At 34.7% G+C, this 13,088-nt stretch overlaps 1 protein-coding gene across 1 annotated transcript in view; it reads right to left on the bottom strand.

Moving 5' to 3' along the window:
- The window catches only part of LOC127849743 (cryptochrome-1-like), a 70,301-nt gene extending 58,309 nt beyond the window's left edge, over positions 1-11,992 (bottom strand). Inside the window, exons 1-2 of the mRNA XM_052382493.1 lie at positions 11,696-11,992; positions 2,068-2,176 (exon numbers count right to left, since the gene is read on the bottom strand). Coding sequence (XP_052238453.1) covers positions 2,068-2,176; positions 11,696-11,865 — 279 coding nt within the window. The 5' untranslated portion in view covers positions 11,866-11,992. The remainder of the gene's footprint in view (positions 1-2,067; positions 2,177-11,695) is intronic.
- Between the last annotated feature and the right edge of the window lie 1,096 nt (positions 11,993-13,088).

Genomic DNA, 13,088 nt, shown 5'->3' with positions numbered 1-13,088 from the left:
AGGTGACATTTACATGTATATACAACAACATTAAATGGCAATAACGCTCTTGACTAAGCTTTCAACAAATCAATATCATAAGAATAAATCAACCCTAGTCAGAGGAAGTTATTGTGGAAGTAATTCTCGATATTATCTGAATGTGCACGGCAACAAAATATTTTACCATCATTGTCTCAGCTGACATATAGGCTCAATAGAAGATACACCTTACATGTACATACAAACTGTTATGTTGGCAGGGTCGACATTAACTTTTTTTACTGCCAGACCATCGGACCAGCTCAACTTAAAATGTACTAGCCTGAATCTGATGTCTACTAGACCATAAATGGCATAGCAAATAAACACAATTGTGTCGTGTAACTGTTCAATCAGATTTTATCAGTAAATAATTAATGAACACAAGAAAGTTATTTTGATGCACAGAGTAAAAAATAAAATAAAACTATTTAACAGCATAAATTGTTTGTTATAATTTCACTGTTTATCACCAGTTAAACAAATTATGTCTGTACAGCAGGTGACATTTATTCAACGTCATCAAATTCTGGCCTCCTTGACCGCTGTGCTCCATGCAACCACAGCTCCAAGGCCCTTTTTCCATCATAATCTGTGTCAGTTTTACCGTCAACTTATTTGTCGGACGAAAATCCAATCTTGAACAAAGGCATTCTTTAAATATCATTCTCTCGTCTGCTACGCCAAAATGCTTACATTGATGATACCCATTTTCGATAGAAGTCGTAAAAACATGATGTTAAGTTCTAAGACACTGCAAAAGATCATTAATATTCATGACAACTTGACCAATGGAAACAAGCAATTTCTGCGGGAAGCTCTCCTTCGCGTCTAAAAATAGCGGTGAATCATGTGAATGCTCCGCCTTTATTTATAAACGCTAGTTTTGTTCTGATATAAATAACGAATACGAGAGTTATTTTACACATTAAGAGAAAAAGGTTTTCTGTTAGTTATAGTTATATAAACCAATATAGATGTTTTACGTATGACAAGTCGGACAAGCTAACGCACAGTTTTACTAGCCCGACCACCGATCTTACTAGACAATGTCTGTCTGACGTACCTTAAAGCAACCAAGGCATATTCTGAGTCATTGAATGTATTACATAATTATAAATACCATTATGTAAGCTGCATGCATTTAACTTTATTTCAAGTGTGGTAATATTTCCAGTGATTGAGTAGCTCTTTGCTTTCCTTACCGCTACCAACAAACAAGGGACAAAATTGTCACAAAACCAGGTTTTCATTGTGAAAAAAAAATCTGATAAAGGGAGAAAACTCAAACTGAACTTTTGAAATGAACAAACAAAATTACCCCCCTTTGTAAGTTTGTTTAAAAAAAATTCTATTTTTAGTCGTGGCGACCTTGACATTGGAGATATTGACGTGATTCTTTCGTGCGACACACCGTCCCATGATGGTGAACAAATGTGCCAACTGATTTTAAAATCTCACAATGAATGACATAGTTATGGCCAGGACAAGCTCATTTATGGCCATTTTTGACCTTTGAACTCAAAGTGTGACCTTGACCTTGGAGATATCGACGTAATTATTTCGCGCGACACACCGTCCAATGACGGTGAACAAATGTGCCAAATGATTTTAAAATCTGACAATGAATGACATAGTTATAGCCCGGACAAGCTTGTTCCGCCCGCCCGCCAAACCGCCCGCATTCGCCAATCTAATAACCAGTTTTTTCCTTCGGAAAACCTGGTTAAAAATCCAAGTGAAAAACTCTGAAATTGGTAAAAAAGACCCAGTAAAATCTTCAGATTGGGAATAATTGGTCTTTTTTAATTGCTTAAAACTTAATAGCACAAACCAACCTAAATATTCCTTTACATGCCTCTTTTTGCTGAAATGTTTTGTTTTAGTGCTCATTTTAATTGTGCACATAGATGCAACTTTCCTTCCTTTTGGTAATTTTTTGCGCAGCAATAGTTTGTTTTTTCCTCAATTGGGAAAGGGCCTTCAACAGGCACTTTATCAAGAAGGGAAAAAAAATGCTTATTTACACTGTAAAAAAACTCCTACCTTGAACAATTTTGGGAATACATCCGCAGGTTGTCCTCTCACCACGTACAGACGGGAATTTAATTTTCGCAAACTAGAATCGAGATCTTCAAGACACTGTAGCAGAAATCTGTCAAAAGACAAAACAAACATTTCTACAAAACCGACTGGGAAAAACATAAAGCTTTCTTGTCTTCACATATTCTTCCACAATTTTACAGTGCTTTTTTTTAATTGTGTGAGCAAATAAAATCCATGTTTCTAAAAACATATTTTTTACTTAGTACATGTAATTAGGCCACATTGCACTGAAACAGTTAACAAAGTATCAAATGCGGAAACATTATGATGTTAAAGCTTTAGTTCAGGTATTTTAAAAGCTCATTTAGCTGGTTTTTTAAAAGCTACATGTACGCATGAAGTTATAAACAGTAAGTTCTTAATTGTTGGACCAATTCACCCCCATGGCTAAACATTTCCTTATACTGTAAAACAAATATTATTTGCTTTACCACAAATTTGACAAAATGAAATGTTCAACAAAAATTTTAATTTATTTCAAATGGTAATGTCTTATGTCTTTTATAAGACAAAATTATTGGACCATATCACCCTCATGGCTGAACATTTCTTTATACTGTAAAACCAATATTATTTTCTCGAACACAAAATATAATGTTCAATAAAAATGATCATTCATTTCAAATGTTTTATGTCTTTTACATGTATAAGACAAAATAAAACAAGAGTGCCAAATTGTCACAAGATACGCCCGTTTGAAGGTTTAGGACAACTCGATAACTTTACCATGACCCATATTTGAACTTGACCTACATATCATCTAGAAACAACTTCTGACCAAATTAGGTGAAGATCGGACTAAAACTACTTCAATTAGAGAGCGGACACCATGCTAAATGCTTGAAATGCACTAAGTGTCCTGATGACCTCGTTTTTTACCCGGCATGACCCATATTTGAACTAGACCTACATATCATCTAGACACAAATTCTGGCCGAATAAGTGAAGATCGGATGAAAACTACTTCAATCAGACGGCAGACACCATGCTAAATGCTTGAAATGCTTTAAGTGTCCTCGTGACCTAGTTTTTTACTTGGCATGACCCATATTCAAACTTGACCTACATATCATCTACACACAACTTCTGACCAAATAATGTGAAGATCGGATGAAAACTACTTCAATTAGAGAAGGGACACCATGCTAAATGCTTGAAATGCACTAAGTGATCGCGTGACCTAGTTTTTGACCCAGCATGACCCATATTTGAACTTGACCTACATATCATCTACACACAACTTCTGACCAAATTTAGGGGAAGAGCGGATAAAAACTTCTTTAATTAGAGAGCAGACACCATGCTTAATCCTTGAAATGCAATCAGTGACCCTGTGACCTAGTTTTTGACCTGGCATGACCCATATTCGAACTTGACCTAGATATTGTCTAGACACAACTTCTGACCAAGTTTGGTGAAGATCGGATGAAAACATTTTTAATTAGAGAGCGGACACTGCTGTGGACGTCGCCCGCCCGCCAGCCCGCCAAGGGTGAAACTATAATACGTTCTGTTTTTTAAAAACATGCGTATAAAAAACCAACAAATATGACCGATATTATTGGATTCAGTTATTCACCGTTAAAATATAATGTCAGCAAAACTACGGTGAATCAACAGAAAGATAAAACTATTTCAACATAAATAATGCTATAAATAAAACATGTCTGCTTGCAAAATCTAAATTAGTAGTGACAACTTAGTGTTAGGACATCAGCAAGTACAAGGTTCTTGCAGTGCTTTCTTGCTTTGTGTAATTTATCTCAAGCCACCAGCTCAAAGCATACGAGGGAAGCCCATATTTTTTTAATATATATGCGCTATAATAGAGACATGGAGTGCAACTTCATTTGCCATAAAACTAGACCATCTTTACTGTAAACCATGTAACTCGAACAATTTTTAATGAATCAACTACACACCGGTTGTTTTAAAAAGCTAATAAAAAAAATTATCAGGAAAAATTAATATCAGTACCATTGATCTAGCAGTATTTCGATACCAGCCCTAAGAAATTGACCCAGTTCCAAAATCGTGTTTGGTCGGACACAAGTGTGTCCTCGTAGACATTTTCCATGTTGATCACTTTAAAGAGCTCAAACTCAATAACCAATTCATTAAAAGGTGGATAAACAGCACCTGTATGCACATTAAACATTTTTCAATCGGTTACAATACCTATTGTTATCGAAAAAGTATAGTAAACACCATTTTATTGTGTCTTTTGATCCGCAAGTACAAAATCTAAACATAACAAGAGCACCGCCTTGCGGGTGCAGACCGCTCATCTATTTTCTTTTTAAAGGTGAAGGGACTCTCATTTTCAATCACAAAGGAGGGAGGAGTGGAGTGAAGAGGGGTGTATAGTGTGGGGTTGTGGACATTTATTACATTATCTTCCAAACAAGAGTGCCAAACTGTCACAAGATACGCCCGTTCGGAGGTTTTGGACACCATGCTTAATGCTTGAAATGCACTAAGTGACCTCGAGACCTAGTTATTGACCCGGCATGACCCATATTTGAACTTGACCTAGATATCATTTAGATGTAACATCTGACTAAATTTGGTGAAGATCAAATGAAAACTACTTCAATTAGAGAGCGGGCACCATGCTAAATGCTTGAAATTCATTATGTGTCCGATCGTGACCTCGTTTTTGACCCGGCATGACCCATATTCGAATTTGATCTACATATCATCTAGACTCAACTTCTGACCAAATTAGGTGATGATCAGATGCAAACTACTTCAATTAGAGAGCGGACACCATGCTAAATGCTTGAAATGCACTAAGTAACCTTGTGACCTAGTTTTTGACCCGGCATGACCCATATTCGAACTTGACCTAGATATCAACTAGATGCAACTACTGACCAAGTTTGGTGAAGATCGGATGAATACAATTTGAATTAGAGTCCGGACAAAGTGGCGCCGTTGAAAATGCACTAATTGACCCTATGACCTAGTTTTTGACCCGGCATGACCCATATTCGAACTTGGCCTATATATCAACTAGATGCAACTGCTGACCAAGTTTGGTGAAGATCGGATGAATACAATTTGAAATAGAGTCCGGACAAAGTGGCCCCTTTGAAAATGCACTTATTGACCCTATGACCTAGTTTTTGACCCGGCATGACCCATATTCGAACTTGGCCTAGATATCAACTAGATGCAACTGCTGACCAAGTTTGGTGAAGATCAGATGAATACAATTTGAATTAAGAGTCCGGACAAAGTGATGCCTTCCGCCCGCCGCCCGCTGCCAAGGGGTTTCACATAATACGTCCCGTATTTTATACGGGCGTATAAAAAGCGAAAAAAAAAAAAAAAAAATTCGGGGGGGGGGGGGGGGGGGGGGGTGGGGGGGGTTTGGGTGCGATGGTTGTTGGACGGTATTTCAAACATAACCGTTTAAAAAAAAAAAAGGGGGGGGGGGGCGGTATAGTGTGAGGGTGTGGTGATAATATGTGAGATGATCTTAAAAAAAAAAATAAAAAAAAAAATAAAATAAAAAAAAAAAATTGGGGGGGGGGGGGTGGTTTGGGTGAAGTCTATTGTGGTATGTCAGGTAAGAGTAGTTTCATCAAAGTATCAATCAAATCTAATCATAAATAAAGAAGTTATGGCAATTTTAGCAAAATTTAATAATTTGACCTTGAGAGTCAAGGTCATTCAAAGGTCAAAGTAAAATTCAAGTTGCCAGGTACAGTAACCTCATGATAGCATGTAAGTATTTGAAGTTTGAAAGCAATAGCCTTGATACTTCGAGTGGATCGAAACACAAAATTTAACCATATATTAAAAGTTACTAAGTCAAAAAAGGGCCATAATTCCGTAACAATGACAACCAGAGTTATGCAACTTGTCCTTTTACTGTACCCTTATGATAGTTTGTGAGTGTTCCAAGTATGAAAGCAATATCTATGATACTTTAGGGGTAAAGTGGACCAAAACATAAATCTTAAGCAAATTTTCAATTTTCTAAGTATAAAGGGCCCATAATTCCGTCCAAATGCCAGTCAGAGTTACATAACTTTGCCTCACCGTCCCCTTATGATAGTTCATAAATCTTGCAAGTATGAAAGCAATAGCTTTGATACTGTAGGAATAAAGTGGACCTAAACACAAAACTTAATCAAATTTTCAATTTTCTAAGTATAAAAAGGGCACATAATTCTGTCAAAATGCCAGTCAGAGTTACATTACTTTTCCTGCACAGTCCCCTTATGATAGTTAGTAAGTGTTGCAAGTATGAAAGCAATAGCTTTGATGCTTAAGGAATAAAATGGACCTAAACACAAAACTTAACCAAAATTGTCAATTTTCTAAGTATAAAAAGGGCACATAATTCTGTCAAAATGCATGCCAGAGTTATCTAACTTTGCCTGCCCAGTCCCCTCATGATAGTTAGTAAGTGTACCAAGTTTGAATGCAATAGCATTGATACTTACTGAGAAAAGTGGAACTAAACGCAAAACTTAACCAAAATTTTCAATTTTTTAAGTATAAAAAGGGCACATAATTCTGTCAAAATGCACGCCAGAGTTATCTAACTTTGCCTGCCCAGTCCCCTCATGATAGTAAGTAAGTGTACCAAGTTTGAATGCAATAGCATTGATACTTTCTGAGAAAAGTGGACCTAAACGCAAAACTTAACCGGACGCCGACGCCAACGCCAACGCCAAGGTGATGACAATAGCTCATAATTTTTTTTCAAAAAATAGATGAGCTAAAAATTATATTTTGACTCTCGGAAACCCTTTGATGGCATCAGAGATTTTGTAACACAAAATATGATTGGTCGGTTTTCATCAATTTCTCACTCACCTTTTTATGGAGATCCTTGGTGAAATTCCGCTTAACCAATAAAAAGACCAGTAGAAAATTTACGCTTTATTGAATTAAAGCTCTTGGTTGTTTATTTACAAATCGGAGTGAAAAACACTTTTGATGGTGTGTGAATGACTATAAAATGTATTGTTATCAGTTCATTAATGTTAATTGAACGGGAAATAACCGTTTTAATGACTAACAGTCGTAATATTTGTGTTTCTGCTGTTTGAAACGATCGGAAATTGAAGCTACTGTATATTGGACATACATGTACTTGTGTCAGACCAATTTTTTTTCCACGAGTGTCAACTTTTGAGGGCTGGTATCGAAATACTGCTGCAGGGCTACTGGTAAGCGAGTATTTGTCTGACGGCAGTATTTACCTGACGTTCTATTTATTTCGTGTATTGTAATGCTGCAACGCAATTTGCTTCGTCAGATACTTACAGATGTTTGTTTTGTTGAAGTTGACAGCAAAAAAATCCTTAAATGCTTGTATTAAAGTTTAACAAATGTTACGTTTTCAAATCTCGTAGGAATGTAATGCGACCTGGCGGGGGATATTAATAGCGCGCGCATGCTCAAAAGAAATCCCTTACTGATACCCGAACTGTGTGCTTGAGATTTTCGTTCGTCTACTGTAATAGAGCAGGCAGGACTCAACATTAACCTAAAAACCAACTTGCCCTGCCGGGCAAGTACTTAGAAAATCTACTTACCCTGAACGTAAAGCCACTTGCTCAAACATGAAATATCACTTTAACTGTAAACCATTAACTGTAAACCTCATATGTTTTAATAAAGATCAAAATTATAAACCACAAAACCTTTTTTATTTTTGCACATTTAACAAAATTATTACCGTAATTAAAGTCCAATTAAAGTCTTAATGTAGATTTGTGCCAATATTTAATTATTAAACATTGCTTCAGATTCTAACGATTCATCATATCTCAACCATTCAAACTCACTTTTACATTATAATAAAAAGTTGCGTTTTTGTTTCAATTCGCACTTTTGGCACTTTCGGATGATTTTTCTGTGCATTTTTCATTGGATATTGCAGACTTAAGTAACTTGTAAAGCCGAAGCAAAATAAACCGCTAACAACAATCGCAAGGTAAATTCGTGCATTAGGCAAATCGTTTGCGATTATTTGTACTATTTAACCACAGAAACACACGTTGTTCTTTGTTCTTTTTTGCACTTGCCCGGGCGGACAACTGAATTAAAAAATAACTTGCCCGGACCCAACTTTTACTTGCCAGGGGCAATCGAACAATCGTCAATGTTGAGCCCTGAGCAGGTCTCAATTATTTGTATTACAATCTTTTATTTTACCAAAAACTTATGTGTTTCACAAGCACACATGATTTAAATGATATATAAATTTTACATTAAAATTCCACACAATTTGCTGTAAACATATATCTGAATTGCTCACAAAATGTACTTAGTAAACAATTAAATATAATAGAAACAAATCTCATTTAAATTTATAAATTCACTGTTTGGATTTTCTCCCTTGAAAAATAATATTCTTCTTTCCACAAAGATCTATAAATAAACATGCTTATTTATAGATATTTGTTCAAACTGATATTGGAAACAAATTATTAATCTATTAACACACTCAGAAAGCGACATATTTCACTATCAAAATAATGTATTTACGTCATTTTAATGTTAATGTTGTTGTTTCAAAATACTAAATTTTTATAGTGGAAAATTACCTCCCTTTAATGACTCCATATACGGCCCATGTACATACGCAAGCGCACATCCAAAATATGTTTTGTTTACATTCGCTTGTAGATGACAAACCCAGCATGTATCAGTAATGTTTATATATATTTTTTCGTATTATTTTGAAAGTTATTAAATAAAAACCGTAACTTTCGACCGAGAAATATTAGCTGACCAGTATTAATAATTTTTGGGGTATATTTGGTAACAGGGACCTCAATCCATTTTAGGGGAAGTGGGTCGCTACCCTCATGAGGGGGAATTTTCGCGGCATTTCGCTTTTTGGGGGAATTTTTTTACTTACTTTCTCATTAATACATTTGTACATGTTTGCACTATATTTATTTCTTTTAACATAATTTAGTATGTTTGACAAGATAACATTGAAATAGAATTAAGATAAAACAAGGCTATTGTCAAGCAATATGGTCCCCTACCGGTCCCACCATTGTCAGAAAATCCACCATTTTCAGAATATGTTTATATTTTTAGCATAGGTGCGTTTACGCACCTATGCTTATGGTATATACCACATTTCGAAAATCCACACCCATCGGTTGACCTTTATGAAGCCTTACCTGATCAAAAATCAGACGAAATATCTATTTAATTTAGTATATGGTCATTCTTACAATTTTTTTTTGGAAACGTTTTTCTAACGTTTTCTTCCAAGAATATTGCTGACACCGTTTTTAGTGAATTTTTCAAAGACCGTTTTATGTCAAAAAATCTTCTTATAACCTAAAACAAATTTCGTTCGTAAAACAATTCTATCTGCACTATAAATCTCAATCTTCTACGCAGTGGCCTCCCTTATACTAGAAGTTACTGACCGGGCGAAGCAAGGGAAGTAACTGCTGTGAGGAGTTTCTATAAAAATCTGCATTCAGAAATCTGTATTCAGAACTCAATCTGTTGTGCACGTCTGCATCTAACGCTTACCACAAGTTTTACGACAAATTCTTGACGCAGACGAATAGGGTAGCGTCTATTTTCATTTGTGAAAAGAATAGAGAAAAGAATCGATACAGATCTGTCCGTGCTTAAATTTTGAAAGGCTTGGGTAATTATTTTTCATAAGCGTTTCAAACACTGATGTAAATGGAAAGATTATCTATTTAAATAGTCGGTAATTGTTTGAAATTATTGATTTGAGAAATTCGCGGATGGCGATATCGAACTACATTATACCACGTGACGCCATTTCTCCCTGTATCTTGCACCTATGCTTTTAACGCCATCGGCGCTCTCGTTTTGGTTGCTATAGCAGGGCCCTCAATCCATTTTAGGGGAAGCGGTCGCTACTAGTGCTGCAACAATATACCGGTATATCGGTATATATCGCAATACGCAATCCGCATATTGAATTGCGATACGATTTTTATCATACCGGTACGAAAATTCTACAAAAATTCATCCACATTTCGTCCAGAAAAGCCATCCGAAATAATGATACATTGTATCAAGGTAAACAAAACAAATTGGTGTTAACTGTTGAGTAAAATAAATTGTTGCGTAAAAATAGCATTCTAAAAAGTTTATTATACGGGGTACAGTTGTTACATGGGAGACCGCAAGATCTGCTTTTGCATGTCATACTGTTAAATTAAAGATGAAGCTTATGGAAATACAAAAAATAACAACACAGTTAATTACATAATCAAAATGTAAATTGATGTTATTATAAACAGAAGTAATAATGATCAAAACAAATTTTAGGTAACAGCATTCTGATGAGTTACACGACCGGCTTTTAAACATCCACAATCGTCTTTCTGAACAATAATTCTTCTTGTAAGCCTTTATAATAGTTATCTAAATGGCAGACAAAAAGGTTATGTTCATGTACCGGTAATTAAGTTGGTTTTGGGTGATTAGCTAGCCAGTTATAATTTTGGTACAAGTAAGCAATAAATTGCAATATATTGCAATACGGATTTTTGTACTGACAATATATTGCAATACGGTTTTTGGCGTATTGTTGCAGCACTAGTCGCTACCCATAGCAGGGGGAATTTTCGCGGTGTTTCCCTTTTTGGGGGATTTTTTAGTTACTCTCTAATTATTACATTTGTACATGTTTGCACTATATTCATTGCTTATTTCATAATTTAGTTTGTTTGAAGAGATTAAATTAAAATAGAATTGAGATATAATAATCATGAGACATCTATCTATAAAAAAAAAAAATATATATATATTTTTTTAGGGGGAATGTTTTTCCCAAAAAGAGGAAAAAAGTATACTTTTTAGTGGGGGGGGGGGGAGAAATGCGGCCGAATTTCGGCCATGGATTTGACAGATTGAGGGCCCTGCATAGCAACCACAATTTTTGACGAAGGAACAAAATGAAATGACGTGCATAATGTCCATATTGCCATCTATCGATGTTGCAAGTTTCATAAAAAAAATATTAAGAACTTTTTAAGTTATCGCAGGATCCAGAAAACCACCATTTTCAGCAGTATTTCTAGTCTATTTGTTGCCATAGCAACCATAATTTTTGACGTAGGAACAAAATGAAATACTTGCATAATGTCCATATTGATATCTATCCATGTTTCAAGTTTCATGAAAAAATATTAAGAACTTATAAAGTTATCGCAGGATCCGGAAAAGTGTGACAGACAGACTCAATACTATATATTCTGCAGTTTGTAGAAACTAAGAAAGTTGTCGAACCATATCAAGTAACTGATAGTTATATGTTCTTAATATTTTATCAAAATGTGCACATGCACAATATTATAATAATGTTATACATATACAAATCGTTGTTACTTGTATCATTTCATAACAACCAAATGCGATTGAGGTGAAAATAGGTCAAGTTGACAATTAATGAACAATCGATTTGCATTATTCGTGCTACAGTTATCGACAAATATTAAACGTATTTGACTCCAAAATACAACATTTCCAGAGAATTACAAAGTAAATTAAGTGAATGTATCTCAAATCAAAATAAAGAAAGTATTATAACCTCCATCGATTTATTCCAACTTGCGAAACACCTGCGAACCACGGGTCCAAAATGTAAACACACCGAAACGAATTTGCACCGTCCAATGCTTCCCTCAGCGAGGGATTATCGTGTAGTCTTAGACCTTTCCTGAACCAATGTAACACATTCCGTTTGGGCGCCTCATCCATAATTAAACATTGTGTTATTCACGTATATTTTTTTGAATAATTTACTTGTAAACCATTAACTTCCGCTCATGTTCACCATTTAACGCGAAGCATGCCCTGTTCAACGTGACTTTCAAGCGAGCTGCGATTTGATTGGTTTAAATCTGACACTAGATTTCTATTTTTAGATTCTTTGCGGAAATTTGCGAGATTCAACCCACGTCTCCCAAAGAACCTTATAAAATGGATAAACAAGTTCTCTGAAGTTCAAGGTTAGAAAATGCCATCCGTCGACATAACGTGCAACACAAAAATGGTTGGGATGGAAAAGTAATAAATATGAGCAGACATATTATTGATAAAATACCGAGCTGGCATTCAATGTAGAACAGAAAAGAATATACAGTATAGTTTATTTTATGAATATAAAGGTATATATCCGAAAAAAAATGCATACATAATAATAAGATGCGTTCCAAGTAAATGCAAAAGAATCATCATTTCGAAGAAAGATAAATCTAACTATACAATGAATATACATGTTTTCGTGAGCATTTCACATGGATGAAGTTAATACATAGTGACCACATAAAGTCAAACGCAGTATTATAATTGCAACAATTATATTACATTATTCTGTATGTATAAATCTTGTAAAAATATAATTATTTAATACACATATATACAACAGTTTCTCGAATTTTAAAACATTTTTTACTTAACATGGCTAGTTTTATCAAAGATCTATCAACAAAAGTACACCTTTCAATACCCTGACTAAAACATAATTACTGTATTTCTTTTTTTAAATAATCAAGAAAGTATAAGGATAAAGGTGATAACAAAATGTATAGTCTATAACTTTATGATTTTAACTTAAATATATTTCGGAGGTATTAAATAACAATACTTTGACCGATTTTAGGCCGAGTTTGAGCAGAGACGTAGATAACGTGTTATCTACGTCTCTGGTTTGAGTATTAAAAAGTATATATCTGCATTTGCCTGAAACTTTAATGTTTCTTGATAAATATTTCTGATTTACGTATCATTTTAATTATAAAGATACTATAAAATGTACATGACAAACAAAACTTGTCGATTTTAACCTGAATAATCTCTGATATTTTCATCATCGAATCTTTTAAACATTTCAGGCCAATGCAGCTTTTCTTATTTAAAAGTACATATCCGCGTTTTCTTGAACTGTGTAGTTTGAAAATTAATGATTTACGTATTATTTT

The sequence above is a fragment of the Dreissena polymorpha genome, chromosome 11 (genome assembly GCF_020536995.1).
Source record: "Dreissena polymorpha isolate Duluth1 chromosome 11, UMN_Dpol_1.0, whole genome shotgun sequence".
In the NCBI taxonomy this organism is placed as follows: Eukaryota; Metazoa; Mollusca; class Bivalvia; order Myida; family Dreissenidae; genus Dreissena; species Dreissena polymorpha.
The sequence above is the reverse complement of the archived record's forward strand: the minus strand, read 5'-3'. Positions and strand labels throughout refer to the sequence as shown.